Consider the following 26,971-nt stretch of genomic DNA (forward strand, 5'->3'; position numbering starts at 1 on the left):
CTAACAAACCCGTAAAGAAAGAGACGTGCAGAGCTCCACGCCACAAAGACACATTTCCAGGATTTTTAAAGGATCTTACCGTTGCTTTGCAAGGAACACACACACACACACACACACACACACACCCCTGGAATGTCCCTTTAGTTCTTTCAAAGGGGCTGGCTATCTTCTATAAATCAGAGGGAGGAGACCGCGAGATAAAGGGAGAGGTCAGTCGGTCCTGCTAGTTAGCAAAGTTCAGGTAGTTACCGCCTCTCTGTTTTTAGTGAGGACACCTTGGAGCCAGTCACAATAACCTCGGATCACCCCATTTGCTGATTTGAAACAAGGAACCATAAAAACCTGAAAGGCCTATTAGGTGCCACAAAACACTGAGGCTCGACTGCCAAGGTGAAAAAAAAAAATCGCCCTTTCTCCTGCTGCTGCCCCCGTGGTGCCAGGTTGCAATCTGCAAATGTATTGTCTGGCCCTTGGGGCTTGACAGTTAATGATTTGTCGCGGAAGGAGCCCGACCGAGGAGCGAGAGGGAAGCGAGCGAGCCAGCCGGCGAGCGAGCTAAGGAGGTAGAGCCAGCGCAGGGCCCGAGCTCAGTCCCCGCCGGCTGCACAGGCGCCGCCTCCTGTCTTCCGGGCCCCGGCACTTCGTGGGGTTCCGGGCGCAGGACAAGTCAGGGGTCCCCATGAAGACAGACTGGCCGGCGAGTGACGGCACCCCGCTGCCCCGCGCGCTGGGAGAGGCGGGCGCGCTGGGTAGCCTGCTGCGCAGGATAAAAGGCAAACTCTTCACCTGGTGAGTGGAAGGAACGCGCGGTGGCGGGCCGGGGAGGCGGGAACCGGAGCGGAGCGCGGGCTAGACCGCCTGGCGACCGGCTCGCACGTGTCTGGCGAGCCGGGAGGCAGAGGTGGCGGCGGCATGGACTTTGGTTCTGGGCGCTCAACACGAGCATCAGGAAGTTGGCTTTCACCTGGCTTCCTTAGGTACTTCTAGCCCCTCCCTTGGCGCTCTCTTAGGTCGAGGCACTGCATTTCAGAGGATCTGGGTGACATTCACCCTACTGGCATTGTTAGGTCGGGTCCCCGGTGGCCTCCCGGCGGATGCTGTGGAGAAGGGGTACCCATCCTCGGGCTTGGCAGGTGGATGAGCTCCACTTCTGGCACGGCGCCCGCATTCCTTCTGCCTCTGATCCTGTCAGACTGGGGGCCGTGATTTGCACTGAGTTCACCCAAGTAACAAATCCAGGTTAAGTTTAGTACGGCAGAACAGAACCTGCCTCGTTCTTGGTGACATGGCCACCTCCGGGGCTGGAGTCCAGGGAAGCCTGTTTCTGGTGTCACTCCCGCTCTGAGGGAAGTAGGGAGAAATGTTCTTAAGGAGCTGGCAGTGACTCTGGGGAAAGCATTTCTGTGGTTACTGGAGGACTTGCATTCTGGAAATACAGATAACCTAGGACCTAAATAATGAAAGCCATTTATTGAGCATTCATTCTGCGCCAGGTATTGTGCATAGCAATTTGTATGGATAGTATCATCTCATTCTCCCCAGTAGGAGATAGTGCTATTGTTATACCCACTTTGCAGATGGAGAAACAAAGAAGGCTAAACAATTTGGCTAGGACCATTAGATCACCTGTAAGGAGAGGTGACCGTAAATTCTGATCTAAATTGTACCTTAACCTCTCCTGGCCAGGCATCTCCTAAAATGAACATTTGATTTTTATCTTTTCCCTTTGGAGATCCTGAAAGCTATATTCTGAAAAGCCATACTATTTCCAAAACTAGATCAATAAAGGTGTATGCATTCTTGTCATATAAATAAGTATAGTTTTAAATAGATGCACATGTTTAAAGGGGACATTTGGTTAAAAATCACCTTGTTTCCAGCTGGGCACTGTGGCGCATGTCTGTAATCCCGCAGCGCCTCAGGAGGCTGAGGCAGGAGGATCGTGAAGTCAAAGCCAGCCTCAGCAACAGCGAGGCGGCTAAGCAACTTAGCGAGACCCTGATTCTAAATAAAAAACAAAATAGAGCTGGGGATGTGGCTCATTGGTGAGTGCCCCTGAGTTCAATCCCCTGTGCCCCGCCCCCAATCACCTTGTCTCCTAAAAGTTGTGTATATCCTGATAATGCAGCTAAAATTGCTCAGCTCTTAAGTAGTATAATGTTATGGCCAAGGACACATATTCTGTATTCAAATCCTGGCTAGGTAGACTTGAGTAAGTCACTTAACTTCTCTGTGCTCCAGTTTTTTTTTTTTTTTTTTTAATTTGTAAAATGGAGATAATCATAGTAACTACAGAGGCTGGGAATGTAGCTCAGTAGTAAAGTGCATGCTTGGCCCATGCAAGTCCTTGGATTCAATCCCCAACACCAAAAATAAAATGTAGTAAAAACAAACAAAAAACAAAAACAAAACAAATCAAAACTAAAAACTAAACAAACCAAAAAAACAAAATTACCTCCCAACCTCAGGACAGTACTTACCTTGTAGGACTGTGTGAAGATTAGTTGGGGGACTATACATGGCTACACAGGAGTGGGCACACAGTCTGGTCATTTCAGTGCCTGCATAGGTTGTTGTCACCATTAGTTCTCTCCATTCCTGAGTGATGGAAATGTGGAGGTGATTGCTCCAGGAGATGCCTGTGGCCCTGAGGCTGGGCCAGATGATATAGCAGATTTCAGTTTAGCAAGATATAATAAATAGCAATAATTACATTAGCAATTCTCCTAATATTCTCACATTTTCAGAGTCCTGGTGTGTTTTATACTTAGAGGCTCTAGTAACCCATTTATTTATTTATTGTGGTCCTGGGGATTGAATCCAGGGCTTTGTACATGTTGGGTAAACGCTTTACCACTGAAATACACTCCCAGCCCTTTTAGTTTTATTTTGAGACAGGCCTTGCTAAGTTGTCCAGGCTGGCCTTGTGATCCTCCTGCCTCAGCCTCCTGAATAGGTGGGATTCAGGCATGTACCACTGCACCCGTCTAGTTACTTTTTAAATATGAGATTTCCTCTGTCTCCAAATGTACTTCCTTTTTTCTTTCTTTACTTTTTTTTTTAACTTTATTTTTTTACTTTTGTCTGGAGACTTTTTGCATTTCCAGTGGATAGAGTTCTTTAACAGCAGGAATCATATTATTTTCATTTTTATATCTCCTACAACCTTTAGCACACAAATGAATGAAAGAATGAATTGGAATTGTTCATTTAGGTTTTTGGTCTTACCTATGCCAAACATCTAGGCACTTCAATTCTGGATGGCAATTTTATCCAACCTAGTGACTAACTAGTTTAGTTTAGTGAATACCTATCTGTGGTGAGGGAACTATGGGGATGCAGAGCAGTTCGTGAATGGAGATGATGTGTTACCATCGTATGGATAGGATGCAAAGGGATTGGTTTGTAATTGCACAGCTCTTTTCTACTCCTTTTACCAAAAAGTGGTAAGAATAGCCCTTTTAGCAACTGGGTACCAAATACAGAACAAAGTTGGGGGCCTAGAATTCATTCTGTTTTTATCATGAGAAGCATGTATTCTAGGTGACCCCACCTCTTAGCTATCTGTCTCCCTAAGGTACAAACAGCTTTTCTCTTTGATTAAGAATTTCAGGTTGCTCATGAAGTTTATTGAGCACTTACTATGTGTTAGGATTCATGATAATGAGTGCCACATAGTCCCAAAAAAGTCTCTGCTCTTAATTTTTACTTACTTTTTTAAAAAAAAAATTTAACTTTTTTTAGTTGTAGTTGGACACAATACCTTTATTCCATTCATTTATTTTTATGTGGTGCTGAGGATGGAACACAGGGCCCTGCGCATGCTAGGTGAGTGCTCTACCTCTGAGCCACAATCCCAGCCCCTAATTTTTACTTTTTAAAAATATTTTTTAGGTGCTCGCTTTGGCAGCACATATACTAAAATTGGAACGATACAGAGAAGATTAGCATGGCCCCTGCGCAAGGATGACACGCAAATTCGTGAAGTGTTCCATATTTTAAAAAGTATATATATTTTTTAGTTGTCAACAGACCTTTATTTTATTTATTTATATGCATTGCTGAGAATTGAACCTAGTGCCTCACAGATTCCACCTAGTGCTCCACCACTGAGCCACCACCCCAGCCCTTAATTTTTACTTTTGTCATTTATCACTGTCAACTCAAATGACCAGTGCTGTAACAAAAGTCTGAGTGCCCAGAAGTACCTGAAGATGCTTATTATTTAATTGTATTCCATCAGGAGGTTTACATATTGTCCCACAGATTCTTTTATTTATTTATTTATTTTTGATTAGAGGAGAAAGAGGTTTTATTGTTGTTCTGGGTGTAGTGGCGGAGAGCTGATGGCCAGGCCTGGGTGAGTCCCTCCAGGTAACTTTACGTAGAGGGGAAGGGATGTACCCCAGGATGGAGAAATCGTGGATCACAGAACCCCTGTTGATTGCTGTTGTTCAGTGCACTTCCATTAGGCTGTTTTATCAGCTGCTTGGAATGAGGAGGCAACTTCTCTAGGTTGTAGCCCATTAGCCCAAGGAGCTTGGAGCAGGTGGGTGGAGGAATGATCGCTGGCTGGACAGCCTGACCTGTTTGGTTAATTTCTCAACCCTCTGGGGAGATGGAAAGGGGCAGGCAGTATCTCTCCCCACGAAATGTGAGTGGAATTTGAAAGTGTTCCTCTAGCGGGCCTTCCTCTAGGCCTCTGGTTGCTCCACCTCAGGCTGTAGTCCTCTCCCTCCTCCAGACCAGTTCTAGACAACCCCTGGATTCTTCCTGCTTTCCTTCATTCCTTTTTACATGTTGATTTGAAGGAAGCAGCAATGGCTGCCAGTGCTTATTCTCCGTTTTGACAACACTTCCAGAATATTCCCAGATTCCTTCTCCTTTTTCAATCCTTACCTTCACTACTTCAGTGCAAGCCTTTATCTTAATCTCTCACTTGGACTCTTATAGCAGCTTCCATTCACATGACCTGCCTTCCTCCTCCTCAGTCCCCTGACTTCCCAGGATCCAGAGTGATACCAGCTAAGAAGAAAGGGCACCAATAGCTGTCACTATGTGAGAATTCACCATGTATCAGCTGTCCTACTTACATTTCATCAATCCTGTGACACTCCTATAAAATATGTTTTGGGTTTTTTTTTTGCTTTTTTAAAATTTTTACTTTATTTGTTCTAATTAGTTATACATGTCAGTAGAATGCATTTGACATATTGTATACAAATGGAGCACAACTTCTCATTCCTCTGGGTATTCATGGTAAAATAGGTTTTTTAATCCCACTTGACAGAGTAGGTAAGTAACTTGCCTAGGACAAATGGCTGCTGCAAGGCAGAGCTGAGGGAGTGTCATTTGATTCCAAATGCAGACTGTCTCTACTATTTCCAGCATCTCACTTGTATCATATTCAAGTGGAAGCTTCTTAGATATTCCTCACATCACCTACACCAGTGATTTGCCAACTGATGGTGAGGCTCTTGGGGTTCCCTGGAGGTTCCTTAGGGTTTACCATGGGGGACCAATGGAAAATTAGGATTTGTATGCTTCTGGGAGGGCCTCTGGGGCTTCTACCAGATCTGCTGCTATTGTCAGTTTTATAGTTGGGCTTTTAATCTGTCCAATTGGGCTTTGATAACAGCAATACTATAGACTGGGTAGCTTATACACAACAGAAATTTATTTCTCATAGTTCCGAAATTTGGGATGTCCAAGATGAAGTCTCTGGCAAACTGGTGTCTGGTGGAGGCCCACTTCCTGCTTCATAAAAGGCTATTTTCTCACTGTGTCCTCATATAGCCCAAGGGGTCAGAGAACAATCTGGTGTCTTTTTTATGAGGGCACTAATCTTGATCATAAAGACTCCACCCTTACTGCCTAATTACCTCCCTGACCCTCTCCCACAGCTACCATCACACTGGGGATTAGGTTTCAACATGGATTCTGGGAAGACACAAACATTCAGTCCACAGCTGTGTTGTCTGAAGAATGATTTCTATAGCTAATAGGGGTCTGAAAGCCACTGGTTACTGGAAAGAGCTCAAGTTGGTGCTGTAGCTGCTGGCCCCTCCCCTCCTGCTGTCTCTTCTTTCTCCTTTACCTATTATTTTTTCATTTTTTTTCTTGAACTCGGAATTGAACCCAGAGGTGCTTTACCACCAAGTTGCATTTGCCAGCCTTTTTTTTTTTTTTTTTTTTTTAAAGACAGAGTCTCACTAAATTGCTGAGGCTTGCCTTGAATTTGTAATCCACCTGTCTCAGCATCCCGAGTTGCTGGGATTACAGGTGTGCTGCACTATGTCAGTTCATGTTTTTTTTTTAATTGTGATAAAATATATGTAATGTAAACTTTACTATTTTAGCTGCATTTATGTGTGCAATTCAGGGGCATTAAGTACCTTCACAGTGTTGTGCAACCATCACCAATGTGTATTTCCAGAACTTAGTCATCCTCCCACACTCCATAGCTGCCAAATAACTCTGTGTCACCTCCCTGCGCAGCCCCTGGTAACTCCTGTTCTACATTTCATGTCTGGGAATTTGATTTCTCTAGAAGCCTCACATCGATGGTGTCTCATCACATTTGTCCTCTTGTGAGAGCTTAAGCTTCTTGGTATGAACCACAAGGGCCCCATCACCAGCCCCTCCAGGCTCATATCTCAGAACCTGCGTTTCTCACTTGTGTTTGCTCCTGTGATTGCTCATGTGCATGCCGTGGTGGCTGCAGTTTTGCCCTGTGGTTCCCCTCCTGGATTGCTTTTGCTGTTTGACCTCTTCTCCTGGCATCCTAAAGAATCTTTGTAGACAGCATCAAATTGGGAAGTTGTCTTTGCTGAATTCTTTCAATTTCTCCTCACAGACATCTTCTTTGGGTGCCCCTCCTGTCAGGTACTATTCTTAACTCATCATTGCCCTTACCGTATTGCAGGGTGAAATGTAGTTCTCACCAGCCTGCCAGTGTACCTTCAGGTAGAGGCTGCCATTCATCTTGGAACTTCCTGCAATACTTTGTTCTTGGCACAGACCTCAAATGATAGCAGTTCTTTCCATTTTGGAGGTAGAATTGATTTCAAGGAACAGTAAAAACCTATTTGCAACTAGATTTGGTAAGTAAGATGTAAAAGTTAGGACTGAAGTAAGATTAGGCTATTTCTGGGGAGGAAATTTCAAAGCTGTTTCCAAGGTAAGCACATACATGGAAAATGGGCTTGTGTCTGTAAGTTTTGGTAAGTTTATTAAAGTACTCTACAACTTCCTTATGTTATTATTTACTGAGGATCATCAGGAGGAAATTATCATTTCACACAGGTGAATTTCCCAAATAACTTTAAATTTACTCTTCTAAGCATTAAAATTTACTTTTAAACCCAATTGAATGGCAGCATTTATGTAATGGATTTCTCACTTCTGCTAAATCATTTGTTCATAATTTATTTATTTATTTATTTTTGGCAGCAGCTCTCCAACACTTAATTGGTCTGTACTGAACAACTCTCCAGGGTAGGCCAAACCATTTAATTACTTAGTGGGTCCATTTGCAACAAATCCTAGAGATTTTGCCAAGAAAGAAAAAAATAAAGCATTATTTAAAATTCTTTATGGCATGTTTAAAATATATAGGAGTAGTCTTTTTCATAAATTGAACGTGATGCTGTCTCTTCTTGATTCAGGATCATCATGAACTTGATTCTGTTGAGCGGCAATAATATGCTCAGGTGCATTTAAGTGAATTACTTATTTTTTTCCAACTTTTTCTCCCAGCTTGTCAACATATGATGTGTGTGTTACTAAGCATATTTGCAGAAGCCTGTATTCTTTCTAAATTATGATTTCTAACCCATTAACACTATAAGAACCAGATAACTCAGTTCACTTGCTGTGAAAGTGTGAATAGGCTCTCTGAATAAAGACTTGAATGGTTTTCATTTTAATAAGTTATAGATGTTTTTAATCTGCAGATTTTGGGATGTTTATTTTGGATGGTTACAGAAGTCTATATTAATTGAAAGTCACCAGGAAAAGTGGTATGTCGCAAAAACCTGTGTTAGTTATTGATAACAGAGACAGATTTTATGAGACTTACATGAAAAATCCATTCCAAAACTTCTATCTAAGGCTCGGGTTGTAGCTCAGTTGTAGAGCAGTTACTTAGCATGTGTGAGGTACTGGGTTCCAGTCTCAGCACCACAAATAAATAAATAAAATAAAGGTCCATTGACAACTAAAAAATAAAAAAAATTAAAAAAAACCCCAAAACTTCTTTCTAAAATACGGGTGTATTTATAAAACAAATTGATTCAATTTCTTAAGTCCAAGTCCTTACTGCGAATTTAAGGCTGTTTTCATGCTGGGTGTAGTACGTCTTCCCAGAGAATTATTAAAACATTTCTGCTCTAGAAGAGCTTAGGATATACTTGGGGAGAACAGCATTTTCTAAGTTTTTCACAGTGGAATCAAGTGAGAGATAAAAATAATAATAAAAGTCAAACTTGATTAAATTGGACTTTGTGCACCTAGAGCACCCACACCATTTCAGGACTTTGGGGGTGGGAGAATTAACTCATGTAATCCTTCCGTTAACTTTCTGCAGTCAGCATTTTAATACTATAATTGCCAGCCCCATTTGACATATGTGGAAGCTGAGGCAGAGAGGTTAGATAATTTTCCCTAACAGGATAAGTCATACAGTAGTGAGGAATGCAACCTGTTTTCCCACCAGGTGGTTGGTCCCAGATTCTGTACTCAACACTGTTCTCCCTGTTTCTTGAGAGATGCACAGCAACAACAAAAAAACAAAAACCAAAACAGTTCTTGGGCAATCTTATCCCAGGCTTGCTCTGGGCTATTTGTGTCTCCAGTGGGACCAGAAAGATGTACATCACAGGATAAATAAAAGTATCTTCCTGGAACATCATTTGACTAATTTTTTAGCCTTCAGTGCCCTGAAGTGGATTAATCATAATTCCTGGCTCATGACACACTCCCATTGTTGACCCATGCATGGCTCAACTGGTTTTTTTAATGTAACAAGTTCCCATGTTCCTACCACCAGCCCTAAAACGAGGATTTTCAAGTTTTGCAAAACTAAATTTACATGCAGGTAATCCCTCTTCCAATCCCTTACTCTTCAACCACAGATCATCATCATCTGGAATCCTCTTTAGCTCTTATTTTCATATAGTTTTGTATTTCTATGTATCTCCACAAAGGGTTCCTGTCATGATTTTAAACTTTATAGAAAGGGTACCATGCTGTGTGTAATCTTGAGATCTCTCCTCTAAGTCACGTTGCTGAGATTACTCCATTTTGTTGCATGGTGCTGCAGAACAGTCACTTTTTCTCTGAATAATATTCTTTCTGTGAGCACATCATTCTCCAACCATTCTGTTTATAGGCATTTAGAAGTTTCCAGGTTTTTCACTCTTGTGAACAGGACACGCTTTTTGCACATTATATTTATATTAAACAGATCCCTCTATACACTTTTCTGTGAGTTTTAAAGACACCACCAGAGGGCTTGCAGCAGGTTTACCACCCAGGCTCTTTGGCTTCCCTTGGAGAGTGGAAGTTCACTGGGGAAGTTTGAGAGTATCAAGCGTTGGCTGGATGAAAGCAGTGGAAGCTGATGTAGGAGGAGGAGTGTGACAGTGTTTCGGGTCTGAGGCCTGTGGGGTGTTGAAAGGCTGGTAGGATAGGATGACTCACAGGAAATCTCCCCTCCGCCTCCGTTCCTCTCACTGGGCCAGGTCCCCAGGAGCTTTGTATAGGTCAGTTTTAGACTCTAGTTTTTTTCAGGAGCCTGGGTGGTGTTTGATGAGTGGATTAGGTCGGTTCTTCGAGAAATCCAGCTCACCACTGGCCTAGGAAAAAAAGAGCATTTATCGCTTTACAGGATCAGGAAAGGCCACACTGCCAAACCACAGGGAGACCAGGGAAGGAGATGGATCCTGGAGCCCAAACCACACCAGGGTTCTTTCTCTCTGTCTCTATTTGTTCTTCTCGTTCACTGTTGGCTTCATTCTCCCAAAGGCAGGCTAGTTGTTTTGTCTTCATTTGAATATTACATTTTGTAGTTTAAGTCACACAAAACAAAACAAAACAAAAAACAATGGAAAAGTCAAGTTTTGAAAACAATTTTTGCTTGGATAATCCATGAAGAAGTAAGTTTAGATGTTATGACAGTTAAACAGTCCTTCAAAACTTCTTATTCGGCCTCAATGGATAGACAGTATTAAGGATTTTCTGGGATACGGCTTCTTGGCTGCCTTTGAGAGCAGGGTTAGTCTGTTCTCAGTTCTTGTGCCAGATTGGGGTGGGTAGAGAGGGGGGAGTTGTGTCCGTCCCAAGGACATAAACACTTGTAATCCAGACTTGAAACAGCAGTGCACTTATGATTCAGTAACAATCCCACGCTTCCTAATCCTGCCCTCCTCACATCCCTACACCCACCTTTCCAGCCCCACTGGAGCTCCTGTGTGTCCACCTGGGTGCTTCTCTTGGAATTCACAGAGAGGAGTCTGGGGAGAGGGAATATTCTGGAAACAGAGGCAAAATCCTTCACATACTGCCCACAGCATAGGACTCCCCTCCCTGAATCTAGGATCTACAAAAATAGAAGGACAAAGAGAAGACTATCATAAATTGATTTTATGGGATCTGGAGCTGTAGCTAAGAGGCAGAGTGCTTGCCTAGCACTTGTGAGGCAAGTGCCTAGTACTAGGTTCGATCCTTAGCACCACATAAAAATAAACAAATAAAATGAAGGCATGCTGTCCACCTACAACTATAAAATAATTAAAAAAATAGATTTTATGGCTTCTTTCCTTCATTAACTTTGCAGTACTGGGGATTGAACCCAGGTCACTGAACCCAGCCCTTTTTATTTTTTATTTTGAAACAGGGTCTTCCTAAATTGCTGAGGCTCGCCTCAAACTTGTGATCCTCCTGCTTCAGACTTCTGAGTGGCTGGGATTATAGATGTGCTCCACCTGCCTGGCTTTCTCTCTTATTTTCATCAGAACACCCAATTTATTAAATAACTGTAGAACATATCATCAAATGGGTTGTGCTAATCAGTGCCCATTGTTAGAGATGCTGGAATAGGTTTATATCAGTTGATCTCCCTATGTAGTACAATAGTCCTCAATATTATATATTTACTATTATGAATATTATGAGAGAGACATTGTGTGGACTGGCAAAAATGTAGACTTACTAATTCTCTGACCTTGGGTAAGTTAATTCTCTGAACAACCAAACCTCACTTTCTCAACAGTGTAACTGTGCTAATCATCCCTATCTCATGAGAGTTTTTTTCTCCTTTGATACTCAGAATTGAACCCAGGGGTATTCTACCACTGAGCCATATTCCCCAGAACTTTTTATTTATTTATTTTTTATTTTGAGACAGGGTCTCTCTAAGCTTAGAGACTCACCTTGAACTTGTGATCCTCCTGCCTCGGCCTCCTCAGCTGGGATTACAGGCATGCTCCACTACGGCCAGCAAGTTTTTGTGAGATTGAAATGAAACATCATATATAAGCACTTAGTATGATCCTGGCACATAATTACTTTTATTAAGCCACCTCAGTTTTGTTGGGATAAGATGAAAGTGTTTTTGAATCCCTAATGGATGTAAGTAGTGTTCTTGCAATATAGCAGTGGTTATGAGCTCTAATGTCACACTTGGGTTGTTTTCCAGATTTTATCATTTGCCTGTTGTGTGATATTGGGTGAGTTGTTTAACATCTCTGTGTCTTGGTTTCTTTATCTATAGATAGCAACAATAAATGAATTAGGACTGTGAAATTGTTAGCATAGTGCTTGGAATATAGTGCACAATGACTATGAGATGTCATTATTATTATTATTATCATCATCATCATCACTATCCTCATTCTACTGTTACTAGATATTTTGTGTGGCTATGTGTATATGGGGAGAAGGGGTAAAAAATATTCCTGACACGGTTTCTTTATTTATAATCTGGTAAATCAAATGCAATATGTAAAACTTCACAGGCAGAATGTAGAAATGGGAAAAAAGGGTTATAACCAAAATGCCATAAGAATTTAGAGGTTATCATTCTAGTGCTATGCACCTTTTTCTTTAATATTTATTTTTTAGTTGTAGTTGGACACAATATCTTTATTTTACTTATTTATTTTTATGTGGTGCTGAGGGTTGAACCAGGGCCTTGTATGTGCTAGGTGAGTGCTCTACTGCTAAGCCACAACTCCAGCCCCTGCTATGCACTTTTATTACTTTTATTTATTTTATTTTCTTAGCATGGAAGAAGGGAAAGAACACAGGCTGTAGAATCATATTTAGATTTTGAACCTAGTGTTGCTACTTATTTGCCATATGAACTTGGTTAAGAAACATAAACTTTGGCAAAATGCTACCTAGTTTGTAGTATTATGTGAAAACACAGTAAGTTCATATGTGTAAGAGGTCAGCACAGTGGCTGGTACTTTCCCTTCTTCCTGTATAGGAGGTGGGAGAGCATTAACAGGTTTCCCTTATTCTTGACCATCTAAGAATCGTGCAGGCCATACTGTATATGAAGAAATCACTGGATTTATACTTTTATTTTTTTGGTCTGCATAAAAGTGGTTTAGTGCCACTTGATGGCATGGTTTTATCTTTTCCCTGGCAAACGATGAAAGTGCTCTTTAATCCAGGGTGACTCCTGATCAGCTTTGCATGCAGTTATTTAATGGACTTTTTATTTGATGGGATTATCTTACTAGTGAGGAAATTCACTGAGATGAATCTGAATGGGTCTAACATTATGATTCAAGTATCTCATACATTATTGACTTAGTGTGCTAGTTTTCTATTGCTTTCATAACAAATGCCTACAAATTTAGTGACTTAAAACAACACAGATTTGCTGGGTGTGGTGGTGCACATCTATAATCCCAGCTACTCAGGAGGCTGAGGCAGGAGGATCTCAAGTTGGAGGTCAGCCTCAGCAACTTAGTGAGACCCTGTATTCTGATAAAAATTTTTAAATAAAAATTAAAAAGTAGCTGGGGATGTGACTCAGGGTTAGAGTGCCCCTGGGTTGAATCCTTAGTACCACATACACACATCCAAAAAAAAAAAAGAACCCACACATTTATTATTTTATAGTTCTGTAGGTCAGAAGACCAACACAGGTCTCACTAGGCCAAAATCAAAATGTTGGTGGAGTTGCATTCTTTTTTAGAAAAGTTAGAGGAGAATCAATTTGTTTGAGTTTTTCTAACTGCTAGATGCTGCCTGCATTCCTTGGCTCATGGCTCCTTTAGATCTTCAAAGCCAGCAGCTCTCTGATTCTCTGACTACACTTGGAAAAGGTTCTTCCTTATAAGGTTCATGTGGTTAGATTGAGTTTACTTGGATAATCCAGGATGACCTCCCCATCTCAAGCTTCTTCACCTTAACCATATTTGCAAAGGACCCTTTGTCCTGTAAGTTATCCTATTTACAGGTTTGGGGAGAGGACTCGGCTGTTTTTGGAAGGCCAATATTCTCCCTCCTAGAATTAGTGATAAAACTTAAAATGGCTCCAATAAAAAAATAGCTTTAAAGCACAAAGAAAGAAGACTACCTGGATGTTGGTAAAAATGAAACAATAATTCATAAAATGTCAAGGAAACATTTTCTCAGATTTTTTAAACCCCAACTTTTCACGTTTGAAATAATCAACCAAGAATAATTGCTACTGACTCTGTTCAAGTTGTACCATAGGTTTGGAAAAAATTAGGAAACTCCTAATTCCTTTGGAAGAGCTGCATCTCCTTGCTTCGGTCATGCTGAGGACTGCTGCTCCAGCTGCTGGAATGACACTTCCCATATCTCTTCTCTTGACCTGAAAAACTTGTCCTCCACTACTTTCCCCTCTTTAGTTTTTCTTCTTCTCCTTCTCCTTCTTCTTCTCCTTTTTTCCCACTGTGGATGGAACCCAGAATCTCACACTTGCTAAGCAAGTGCTCTACCTCCCAGCTGCATCCTCATCCTTTTAAAAAAAATTTTATTTTGAGAGGGTCTCATTAAATTTCCTGGGCTGGACTTGAACTTGTGACTTCCTGCCTCAGCCTCTTGAATAGCTGGGATTGTAGGAGTGTACCACCATGCCTGATTTACTCTGTAAGTCACAGATGACGTATTACTTCATGAAATACTTCATGAAAATCTCCATGAAATCCCAGATTAGGTTGGATCCTATCCTACCCGCTCATCTCTTTGGGCACACTCTCCATATTTGTAATGATGCCTTTACTGTTCTTCTTCTCTGTTGTATTGTGAATTCCATGAAGACAGGTGCTTTATTTATCTCTATTCCCAGAGCCTGGCATAGTGTTAGCATTCCTCTAGGTATTAAGAAAGTATTGCTGAATTGAACTGGACATCATTAAAGAGATGACAATAAAAGTCACTGTGGGCATTTGAAGTTGCCTTCTCAGTTTGGACTGTTTCACTAAACAGACAAGGAAAATTCTCCCATATTCCAATCTCTCGGTAGAAGACTTGCAGTGAGTGCTATTGCAAAGGCCTCTTCTGAAAAAGTCCCAGGAACAACCTAGACTTGAGTGTTCCCGAAATAGTGCAGCTCTCAGATAAAACTGCATTTACCATATGTGCCCTGTCCATTCCACAGGTGCAGTTACCTCAAATACCTCCACTGGCTATTTGCTCTTTCTCCACCTCTCTCTCTCCATCTTTGTTTGCAAGTGTGTGTTTTTAAGGTTCAAGACATTGAATGGTTTAGTCCCTTCAACTAACATCTATTTGATTTTCTGTTTAACAGTAATTTTCTAGAGGATTTGATATTGATAGCTTCTGTCTTATTTTCATTGGGATGATATCGTGATGATTTAAAGTTGCCAGGGATTGCAGAAAGTTGAACATGTCAGTAGTGTGGGCAATATTTATTAAACTGATTAAAGTGTGTAAGTATATATATTTGCATGCAAAATTCAGATAATTATAATCTTATAATAACTGAGTCTGTAGTTATTATGAAATACATTATTATATACTATATGAAAAATATAATACCCAAGTAATGTTTAATGATCAGGTAAAAGGTCAGGCATTTATAAAAAGAGAAGAAATTAGTGTGATCCAGCCTGTATTTTTGCCCCTTCATTCATTTTTATCAGTTCTTTGGTTGGAGGAAACAAAAAAAGACAGATCCTTTAGTTTGGAGTTATTTTAATAGTTTCGTGTAGGAGGAATGTGGTTAGCAAAAGCACTCTACTTAGTGCCAGTGGATTTGAATTTTGTACCTGACACTTTCGAACAGTGTCAGATGATCCATTCAGCCGTTCTTAGCTTTAGTTTCCTTAGCAATCCTGCAGCATTGGTGGATGGATCAAAAATCAAATAAGGTAGGGTGTAGAAAAGTTTTTGTAAACTATGAAGCACTATAAAAAAACAAAGTATTCTGATGGGGTCCATTAGCATGAATGTGATAAATAAATAATACCTGATGATGATGGATGCCCTACTGGCAAATCCAGGGAGCTTTAAGTCAGCAGTTTGGAAACCTTGAATGTCAACAGAGGATCACAGGGTAGGAAGAGGTGGAGGGGAAACAAGAGGAAGGTGAGCTGTGAATCCAAGGATTCAAAGTGAGGAGTGAGGAGAAGTCTTCGAATGTTATAATACTGTTTTCTCCTGGTCCCTTTACTTTGCTAGTTTTTTTTTAAAAAAACAAAAAAACAAAGATTTAAAAAATAGATTTCTCCTTGTTAGAAAACTTGGTACACATAAAATGGATAAAGAAGACTTACCAGATTCTGTGGTTCTTTAAGATGCAATCAGGTAATTTGATCCATTCATCAGTTCATCGAAGTCATTGATCTCCTACCCTTTCTACTAGTATCCTTCAACTCTAAGCCTTCTCCTTTTTTGGAATGGGGGTGTTACTGAGGTATGAACTCAGGGGCATTTGACCACTGAGGCATATCCCCAGCCCTATTTGTATTTTATTTAGAGACAGAGTCTCACTGAGTTGCTTAGCACCTCGCTTTTGCTGAGACTGGCTTTGAACTCCCAATCCTACCTCAGCCTCCCGAGCCACTGAGATTTCAGGCAGGAGCCACCACTTCCAGCTCTAAGCCTGCACATTCAGAACAGAATGAAACAGTTCCAGGAACTAACAGAGTTGGGAAAGCCAAAGGTTGAAGATTGTTTTAATTGAGAACATCCTGAATTACAACTAAAGTGACTGGATGTAAATTCAGTGGGTGTCTTGCAGGATCTAGACCCACACTAGGCTTGCTCTTCTCTGCACTTTTGTTGTGTTGAGAAAAATGCTGCAAGACTGGTTCACTGTTTTCCCCTCTTCTAGTCTAAGAAGTACAGTATAATATGTTGTGAAGATTAGTAGAGAAAAGAAATTGCTGAAATCAGGCATGTCTTACTACATTATTCTATAGTCACAAATATAAGAAAATGTAACTGGCCTAACATATGGGATAGTTTTTAGAAAAGCTTGCTTTGTTGCTTCATTAGATGCTGGACTATGTGAATATGCTTCTAGAGTTGTAGATAAGGCCGACATCTCGATCTCAAGGATTCCTGTTCCTTGCTGGAATTTTTCCAGTTCTGTATGTTTGGAACATCAATTAGTTCACTTGAGAGTGACTAGGCTCTGGAGAAAGTGCTTGTGCTGTTCAGACTTACATTTATACTTGAAAACAAATGTACTAATTAAGGGAATCGACCCTGTTAAATTTGAAACTGGTCATAATAAGATCCTTCCAAATGAAAAGCCAACATAAGAAATGTAAGATCTGACACACACACATGCACACACAAATACACGCATGCACACATACAACACACACACATGAAATATGAGATCTGAAGTTTCTTGGTAAATCTAGAACAAGGACAAAATAAATTATATGACCTCCGCACTCCATGAAACCTTTTCTTCTACTCTTGATATCTTTCTTCCAAGAAGATGAGAAGTCTTGGTAGTGGAAAAGTACTCCACGACTCATCCTCATCCAGTTCCCCTTTTTTTTTTTTTTAATTCATATTACCCAACGTATCAGATCACTATCACTCTGTCCCATTTCACTATACACTATGACTTATTTTACATTTTATTTTTAATTTATTTTTATGGTGCTGGGGATTGATTCCAGGGCCTGGCCCATGCTAGGCAAGCTCTCCACCACTGATCTCTATCACTACCCCTACATTTTTAAGTTGAATGCTTTCTAATGGTCACGTATGGGTTGGCACATTTCTAAATTACACTGTGGAATGGTTTCTTCTTATAATCCATTATAATTTCTATTTATAATCCATTTGCTATAGATGGACTAATGGGCCTTCAGAAAGGCCGGCTTTCTCTGTTGGCCTTTTCTTAACCTTTGCAGCAATTCAGCCCATACTAATTCACATACAGGATGAACAGAGATGAATATAACATTGTTTCTGCCTTCCAGGAGCCTACAACCTTTCTTGGGGAGCCAAACACACATAGTAAGGAGAATTAGGGGAGATACTTTATAGTGGATCAGCAGTCTTCATGTTTTTCCTTCATCATAAACCTCATTTATTCTTTTTTTTGGGCGGCCAGAAATCCTGTTTTTTAAAAAATCTTAACACTTTGCTCCTATAATTGCATTTGTTAAGTACTAATGAATTAATGTTTCCCTCTGTCTCTTAACTAATCAGAAACTAGGACTTCTCATTAGCAAAAGAAAATGAGTGTTACCACACTCGTTGGTATAATTATAGCTGACAGTAAATATATGCGATGCTTCGGTGTGTCTGAAAAACCTTACCATTCAAATGTTTCCTTTAAAATTTTTTTTATTGTGGGAATGTTGAAATAAAAGTAGAGGCTGTTCCCTCTGATGTACTCATCACCCAGTTTCAATAAATGTCAGTAACCCATCTCGTGCCATTTATACCTCTGCACTTCCTCCTTCCTTGATGGTCTTAAAGTAAATCTAGGCATCAGATAATATTATGCGTAAGTATTTCCGTATTCATTTCTTAAAGATAAACACTTAAAGACATAATCGTAATTCTGCTATCGCATCTGAAAATTAACAATAATTCCTTAATAGCAAATAGCCAGTTCATATTCAAATTTCAGTTGTCTTTCGTTTTGTGGTACTGGGGATTGCATCCAGCACCCACCCCACATTGCCCTGCACTTTTTTTGAGGCATACTCTTGGTCTTGCTGCATAGCTGAGACTGGCCTTAAAAATTTATAATCCTGTTTCAGCCTCTCATGTTGCTGGGATTACAGGCCTGTTCCAACATGCCTCTGGCTCATATATTTTTTTTAATGGTGTGTTAAGTCAAGGTGCAAGTAAGCTCCACACATTGCAGTGGATTGTATTACCTATATATTTTTCTCTCTGGAGGCTTCCTCCTTCACTTTTTTGCTCTTCGTGTATTTTTGAAGAAACATTTTTTTTTTTTTTTTTTTGTTATACAGAGTTTTCTATATTATGGTTTTTGTTGATTGTGCCTTTCTGGTGGATTTACAGTATTTTTTTCTTTTTCACATTTTTAATGGGTTCATTATAGTTGTACATAATGATGAGATTTTTTGCTGCATTTTCATATATGCACACAATATAACAATATAATCTGGCCAGTATCACTCCCCAGCCCTTCCATGCTCCGTCCCCTCCCTCCAACCCCTGGTCCCTTTGTTCTAATGATCTTTGATTTACAAGAGAGATCTGTGACCTTTCTTTTCCCTTTTCCTCTCTAACTTCTGCATATGAGAGAAAACATACATCCCTTGACCTTTGAGTTTGGCTTATTTCACTTAACATAGTGGTCTCTAGTTCCATTCATTTTCCTGTAGTCATCTACATTCATAATTGAAGGAATTGTTAAATTTTCAGATCATGTTACTGAAAATCAGGATGTATTTTTTTCCTAATGAAGTATATGTTCCCCAGACTATTTTCATGGGCTTGGCTCATGCATGCCAGGTAAAAGCACTTGTGATTGTATTATTGGTGAGAATATTTCACAGGTATTGTGTACTGCCATTAGGAAGCACATAATTTCATTTTTCTTTATGGCTGAATAAAAACTCCATTGTGTATCTATAGCACACTGTCTTTATCCATTCCTCTGTTGATGGACACCTATGTTGGTTCCATAGTTAGGCTATTGTGAATTGTGCTGCTATAAACATGAGTATACACATGTCACTGTAGTATGCTGACTTTAATTATTTGGGATAAATACTGAGGAGTTGGTATAGCTGGGTCATATGGTGATTCTTTTGAGGAGCTTTCAGACTGATTTCCATAGTGGTTGTACTGATTTACAATCCCGCCAATAGTGTAAAGTGTCTGTATTTTCTTCATATCCTCTCCCTCATTTATTCCTCTCTGTATTCTTGATGACTGCCATTCTGACTGGTATGAGATAAAATTGGTGTAATTTTGATTTGCATTTTTCTAATTGCTAATGATTTTGAACTTTTTTTCATATGTTTTTTGGCCCTTTTTATTTTTTATTTTGAGAAGTCTCTTTAATTCACTTATTAATTGGATTATTTATTTATTTTTTTGGTGTAAAGCTTTTTGAGTTCTTTATGTATTTTAGATTTAATCCTCTGTCAGAGGAGTACTAGCAAAGATTTTCTCCCGTTCTGAAGGGTCTTTCTTCACATTCCTAATTGTTTCCTTTGCTGTGCAGAAGCTTTTTAATTTGATGCCATCCCATTTATTAACTCTTGGCATTATTTCCTGAGCCTCAGAGGTCCTATTAAGTAAGTCTTTGCCTGTGTCTATATGATGGAGTGTTGACCCTATGTTTTCTTCTAGGAGTTGTATAGTTTCTGGTCTAATTCCTAGGTCTTTGATCCATTTTGAGTTGATTTTTGTACAGGGTGAGAGATAAGGGTCTAGTTTCATTCTTCTACATATGAATAACCAGTTTTCCCAATACTGTTTGTTAAAAAATCTGTTTTTTCTCTAATTTATATTTTTGGAACAGTACTTTTTTCTTAGAATAAATATTTCCCACCTCAGTACTGGGATTAAACCCAGTACTGATTCAACCCAGATTGAATTTATTGAATTCAGAATATATCACTGATCTATATATTCCCAGCCCATCTCATTTTTTATTTTGAGACACGGTTTTGTTAAATTGCCAAGATTGACCTCAAACTTGTGATCTTCCTGCCTCAGCCTCTGAGTCACTGGAATTACAGACGTGTGTCATGCCTGGCTAATTCCTGAATTCTTTGGCAGCAAAGTCATAGATACTGTAGTAATACAGTAGTCATCTACATTCATAATTGAAGGAATTGTTAAATTTTCAGATCATGTTACTGAAAATCAGGATGTATTTTTTTCCTAATGAAGTATATGTTCCCCAGACTATTTTCATGGGCTTGGCTCATGCATGCCAGGTAAAAGCACTTGTGATTGTATTATTGGTGAGAATATTTCACAGGTATTGTGTACTGTCATTAGGAGGCACTTAGTGTTTGCTTTCTCTTTTTGTTATGTTAGTAGCTATTGACATTTATTATCCAAATCCATTTTTAAAAAATTAAGACTTATAGAGTGATATTCTATTTCTACCATTTCATAAGAATATTTCTACAAAGATTAAACTCGCTTTCATCAATTCTTTGAAATGTACAGGAAAAGGCAGGGTAAATGTTTCATCTTTCCCTTTATTTACTATCATTTATTTATTTATTTAGGGTACTGTAGACTTTTAACCCAGGGGTAATTTACCACTAAACTATATCACCAATCCTTTTTATCTTTCATTTTGAGATAGGGTCTCACTAAGTTGCTTAGGGCCTTGCTAAATTGCTGAACCTGGCCTTGAACTTGTGATCCTCCTACCTCAGTCTCCCAATTGGCTGAGATAACAGGCTTGTGCCTCCACACTTTTTACCACCATGCCTGGCTTATTTACTAGCTTTTAAAATAACGAATTGGTTCTTTAGCATTTTCCGAATTCCAGTGAGTTTTTTTTTTTTAAGTATTGCTATTACTAATAAAAAAAAGTATTGCTATTACTAACTAGTGGATTTAAACATATTTGAGGTGTGTGAGTCCATTGCAGTTATTCTTATCATACTCAGAATATCTTTTTGTCATGTATTTGGTAGTTTTCTTGTGCTTTGGTATTGATGGTCCAGGCTCGTTTTGTCACATTTCCTGCCCTAGGTCTGAAATCAGCTATTCTCAAAAGAACCCTACCTCTTTTTAGTGGGAGGTAGTACTTGGTCACCATAATATGGGTTCTATGGGTGTTCATAAGTCAGTGGGTTGGTGTTTGTTTCAGGGCTTTTCAGTGGACAGAGGTGGGAAATATGAATAATTATAGAATATCTCATGAGTTAATTCTAACTTTTAAGTTCAGAATTATAGGGTTTTAACCCAATCTTGTCAGTCTTAAATCTTCATCTCCTTTTTCCTTAACATTGGTACATCCATGTAATTTCTTATTTGTTTTATTCCACAGTATTCACACATAGTCTCATAATAATAGGAACACTATTGCCAAACAGTTTAAGATGTCTTACAGTTCTTTTTGTTCCTGTGATGTATATTCTGTTAGGAATGTACTGTTAAATTAGCATATGTTAAAGTCACTTGAAATAATTCCCCTATTTTTTTTTTTGGTATCTGAGATTGAATCCAGGGGTGTTTAACCACTGAGCCACATCCTCAGCCCTTTTAAAATATTTTAGTTAGACACAGGGTCTCACTGAGTTGCTTAGGGCCTTACTAAATTGCTGAGGCTGGCTTTGAACTCTTGATCCTCCTGTCTCAGCCTCTCGAGCTGCTGGGATTACAGGCCTGTGCCACTGCAGCTGGCCTCCATTTGGTTTTGCCACCACTTTAAAACATCAAATTCATTTTTAATTTAAGTTTTTAGTTAGATGTACCCTAAAAGTTTATTTTAGATAATTATATTGTTTTACAGTCTTTACATGGTTCCAAAGACAAATCTAGAAAACAAGATATATTTAGATATCTTTTACTTTGCTCCCTTCCAACCTTATGAATAACTTTAACTTTTAAATTTTAATTTTTTAATTTTAAAATATTAATAAGACAGGCCGGGTGCGGTGTTGCACGCCCACAATCCCAGTGGCTTGGGAGGCTGAGGCAGGAGGATTGTGAGTTCAAAGCCAGCCTCAGCAAAAGCGAGGTGCCAAACAACTCAGTGAGACCCTGTCTCTAAATAAAAAGAAAATAGGGCTGGGGATGTGGCTCAGTGGTTCAGTGCCCCTGAGTTCAATCCCCAGTACTCCCTCCCCCCTCCAAAAAAATAATAAGCCAGGTGTGGTGACACACACCTGTAATCCCAGTGACTCTGAAGCCTGAGGTAGGAGTAGCACAATTTTGAGACCAGCCTCAGTAACTTAGTGAGTTCCTAAGCAACTTAGTTAGACTGTCTCAAAAAAAAAAAAAAAAAAAAAATTAAAAGGGGGGTGGGCTGGGTTTGTGACTCAGAAGTAGAACACTCACCTAGCATGTGTGAGGCACTGGGTTCAATTCTCAGCACCACGTAAAAAAATAAAATAAAGATATTGTGTCTACCTCTAACTAAAAAATAAATATTTTTAAAAATAAAAATATAAATAAAAAAGGATGGGGATGTGGTTCAGTGGTTAAACATCCTAGAGTTCAGTCCCCAGAACCAAAAATAAGTAAATAAATACATAAATACAAAACTAGTAATGAATTATAGATAAATATTAGTTTTCTGTTTCCACTTAGCCCATATTTGCTTCTTTTATTTAAGTGCACCTGGCAGTTACTTTATAGCAGCGTATAGAAATTTTTGCCTTATTTCTTTTTCTTTTCTTTTGCCCTGTATCATATATCATAGCTGTACAGTACTGCTTTGTGTTTACTACTTCAGTCCCTTGTTGGACATTTAGGTTTCTTCTTTAGTCTTGCTATTACGGATTTGCAGTTAATAGCTTTGTATATATACCTTTTTGTGTTTTTGATGACATAGCTTTGGGATGGGTTCCTAGAGATAAAATAGCTCAAGATGCCAAAAATTGCCACTCCCTCCCTCTCTCTCTTTTTTTTTTTTTTTTTAAATCTTATTTTACCTTAACTTACTCCTCTTTATTTTATTTATTTTTTATGTGGTGCTGAGGATCGAACCCAGGGCCTCATGCATGCTAGGCGAGCGCTCTACCACTGAGCCACAACCCAGCCCCACCACTCCCTCCCTCTCAATAGAGATTGTTTCATTTTGCATTCTTACCAGCAATGGTCAGCAGTAGTTTTAGACTTCTTGAAGTTTTATAAAGATCCCCAATAGTACAAGGATTGCTGTCACTTCTTTCAAAGGGTGCTGGGTCTGAGGTCTCTCAACCTCAGTATTGGAAACATTGCTGTAAAGCCTTGCTACTCAAAGTGTGGTCCAGCGACTGGCCACATGGGCATCACCTGTGCACTCATTTGAAATACAGAATCTCAAGATTGTCTCCAAATGCATTGAGTCAGAAGTATGCAACTTAACAAGAGCTTTAGGTGATTCATATCACATTAACAATGGAGAGGTATTGGGCTAGAGCTGTGCTTTCTAGTACCAGAGCTAGTTGCCATCTGTAGTTATTTAAATAGAAATAAATAAAAATGAAAATAAGTGAAAAATTTAGTTGCTCATTCATACTAGCTACCTTTCAAATGCTTAATAGTTACTTCTTGAACATTCCCATTATTACAGTAACTTCTACTGTACAGTGCTCTCTTATAACTGCACCATTTAATTTGATACCAGTAGCTACATATGACTTTTAATTTACATTGTAGTTGAATAACATTAAAAATTCAGTTCCTCATCCACATTAGTGATATTTTAAGAGTTCTTTAGCTACACATGGCTCAGAGCAATGTATTTGATGGTGCATGTATTAGTCCATTTTGTGTTGCTAGAACAAAATCCCCAAGACTGTGTACTTTTAAAGAAAACAAACTTATTTGACTATTTCTGGTGGTTGGAAGGTCCAACCAGCATGGTTCCAGCATCCTGATGGGATTCCCCTATGTCACAACATGGTGGAGAAATGGAAAGGGAACCAGCTGTGTGCAGAAATGGGAGAGTGGCCGCATGGTGAGACAGGAAGCCAGAGAGGTTTAGGGGAGGTTTCAGCTTATTTATAACAGTCCTCTCTGGAAGAATGCACTTCCATGAGAAAAGCATCAGTTCCTCTCAAAAACTTAATCACCTCCCAAGAGGCTCCACCTCTTAGAGTTTGTACCACCTTTCAACATCACCACATTTGGGACCAAGCTTCTGGCACTTGAAACTTTGGGAGACACACTCAGACCATATACAAACCGTATCAGTGCACATATGAAATATTTTCATCATTAAAATTCTACTGGGCAGGTTACTGAAAGGATGGGCAAGGCAGAGGAAGGAAGGAAATAAAATTCAATGAGTGCATAAGGTGGGTGGGTGGTATAACATCCATTTAAAATAACAAGAACAACTATAATTTTAAAAGAATTTTCAAAGGGTAGAGTTAGGTCCTCTGTTTTGAAGTCTAGGATTCTTTGGTATATTCGGAAGGCATATTAGGCCACATCTCAGGAGCAATCACCCTCAGACTTCTAGAACAAGGCTTGATGCAAACCACTATTTTCACTTGCCTATACCTGTTTCTGTTCTCGTTCATGTTTCAAATTTAAATCTAGACCTCATTTATTTTTAAAAGTTATTTTATTTATTTACTTTTTGGGTGCTGGGGATTGAATCCAGGAGTGCTTTATCCCTGAGCTACATCTCTGGCCTGCAGAGATGGAAACAAAACAGGTCATTGAGGCTTCTTTTCACTATATAAAGAAAAAACTAAAAAAAAAAAAAAGAAAAAACTACTTATAATTAATTTTGAGCTTGTTTCCAATATTATTTAAAATGTTCTAGAAAACAACTGGATAATTTATGTGCTAAGTGTAAGGACTTGGCCTAAATGAATATTTCTTTATGGATATGTGATAAAATTTCTATAGATGTTATGGAAATTATTATTCTTTACCAGATATTTATAGGTGGTAGATGTGATGGATTTAAAAAATTATCCAAAATAGCTGTGCTTTATAGAAGTCTTTAATATTAAATCCTACCTTTAGCAGACCATGTGCAACCTAGCAGCAGATTTATTGAGACATAATGTGAAGGAAATATGTGATCTGCATCCAAACAATGCATTTTATCAATCATTTGAATGTTTCTCTCTCTCTCTCTCTCTTTTTGTAATATATTGAGGGAGTTGAACCCAGGGTGCTTTATCACTGAGCTACATTCCCAGGCCTTTTATTTTTTTATTTTGAAACAGGGTTTCACTAAGTTGCTGAGGCTGGCCTTGAACTTGTGATCTTCCTGCCTCAGTTTTCCAAGTCACTGGGATTCCACATGTGTGCCCCTGTGCCCAGCTTGGAACTCTTTTCTTTTCCCCATCAAATAAAAAGAAGAGAATAATTTGATGATTTGCTATCTTGATTGAATCTTAGACTCATCTAGGAGGCTTTTAAAATAGGCTGCTATTTTTGACCCTGCATCCTGAGAATCTGATTCCGTTGGTCTGAGCTGGGGTCTTGATGTCTAAGTAGAGGACTTCTCGTCTGACTTGAAGTTGCACATGAACAAGTGCTAAAGAAATGAATGAACTCCATCATTGTGTATCATGTATATATTATGTCCAACTAGTATTTGATTTAGGCAGAAATCAAGATTATAGGCTTTCCTGTGTTCTTGAATCTTCCTGGAAATCGTTCATCTTTCTAGTCTCTAATCAAGTATCTCCTCTCTGAACCTTCTCTAGGAGATCTTGACCCTTCTCGTCTTAGCTGCAAGCACTGCTTATTTTTAACTTTCCCATTTTATTGTCCTTCTGTGTTGTTAGGTCTGACTCTTTATCTAGACAGAAACTCCTTAAGATGTTCAACAATGGTAAATATCCCTCCCTGTGTGCCAGACACTGTGTTAGTCATAGAGGATGTAGGGTCCCTGTTCTCTTGGAGCTTGGGGTCTTAGTGGAAGAAGAGCCATGAGCCGTATCAGACCCACAGTGTGAGGCCCAGATTTGGGCTGGGGAGAAGAGAGAGGGTCTGGACTGGGAAATATGTGGGTCTTTTATTTTTATTTTTTTTAATGTTAATGACTTTTTAAAAAATATCTTTATTTTTTTTAATGTGGTGCTGCGGATCGAGCCCAGTGCCTCATGGATGCGAGGCGAGCACTCTTACTCTGAGCACAATCCCAGCCCCATATGTGGGTCTTTTAAATTCTAAATTCCTGGTGGGTGACGTGTATATATAATATACATATGTTAACATTCAATATATGACTGAAGAATTTACTGAAGGAGTAAGTGCATAAAAGAGGATATGGTTTCATTGGAAAGCATATGCATGAGTATGTGTTTTGGAGTAGAAGGGATATTAAGTTATGTACTTTAGGTTTTCTGGAAGAAAGAAGGGGGAAATAAAGTGCTTTAAGGACTGGGAATGTAGCTCAGTGGTAGAGCACTTGCCTAGTGTGCGGATGTTAGGTCCCCAGCACTACATACAGTCTTCTTCTTATTTTTTCATTCCGTAAATTCTTAGGTTCTTATCCAAACAATAAAGTAGTTGGAAGTGGCCTTACTCACATCTTTCCTACCTGTCTTCTGCTGCTGCCTCCAATGATCCATAGCTCTTTTGTTTGCTGTGCTTTCTGGTGGCCTGGCTCCCACAGCATGATGCCGCCTTGGGAAATACAGTTGGACCTTATCCTGCCATTGAAGTTCACTTCAGTAAAGGTTCCGTTTGAAAAACCATGACAGGATATATCCCATGGTCAGATGCACGTTGATTCTGGCAGCTTCCCTCAGACAGGAACAGGTTTTGTTCTGGTGTAGTGTCCCTCTGTTCAGAATTCACCCAAATTAGGACCTCATGGTAAAATGTAAATATGAAGGTTAGGTTATAAGCAACAAAA

The 26,971-nt window shown here is 39.4% G+C and overlaps 1 protein-coding gene and 1 non-coding gene across 2 annotated transcripts in view; both read left to right on the plus strand.

The window, feature by feature from the left end:
- Positions 1 to 286: 286 nt before the first annotated feature.
- Slc35f2 (solute carrier family 35 member F2) overlaps positions 287 to 26,971 on the plus strand; it is a 60,153-nt gene continuing 33,468 nt past the window's right edge. Inside the window, exon 1 of the mRNA XM_046466387.2 lies at positions 287 to 789. Coding sequence (XP_046322343.1) covers positions 680 to 789 — 110 coding nt within the window. The 5' untranslated portion in view covers positions 287 to 679. The remainder of the gene's footprint in view (positions 790 to 26,971) is intronic.
- Positions 3,895 to 4,001, plus strand: LOC124108837 (U6 spliceosomal RNA). Its single transcript, XR_006856790.1, has one exon. It is a non-coding gene; the product is annotated as a U6 spliceosomal RNA (small nuclear RNA).

The sequence above is a fragment of the Marmota monax genome, unplaced genomic scaffold (assembly GCF_021218885.2).
Source record: "Marmota monax isolate L192 unplaced genomic scaffold, Marmota_monax_Labrador192_F-V1.1 WCK01_AAM20220418_F8-fsc00045, whole genome shotgun sequence".
NCBI classification, from domain to species: domain Eukaryota; kingdom Metazoa; phylum Chordata; class Mammalia; order Rodentia; family Sciuridae; genus Marmota; species Marmota monax.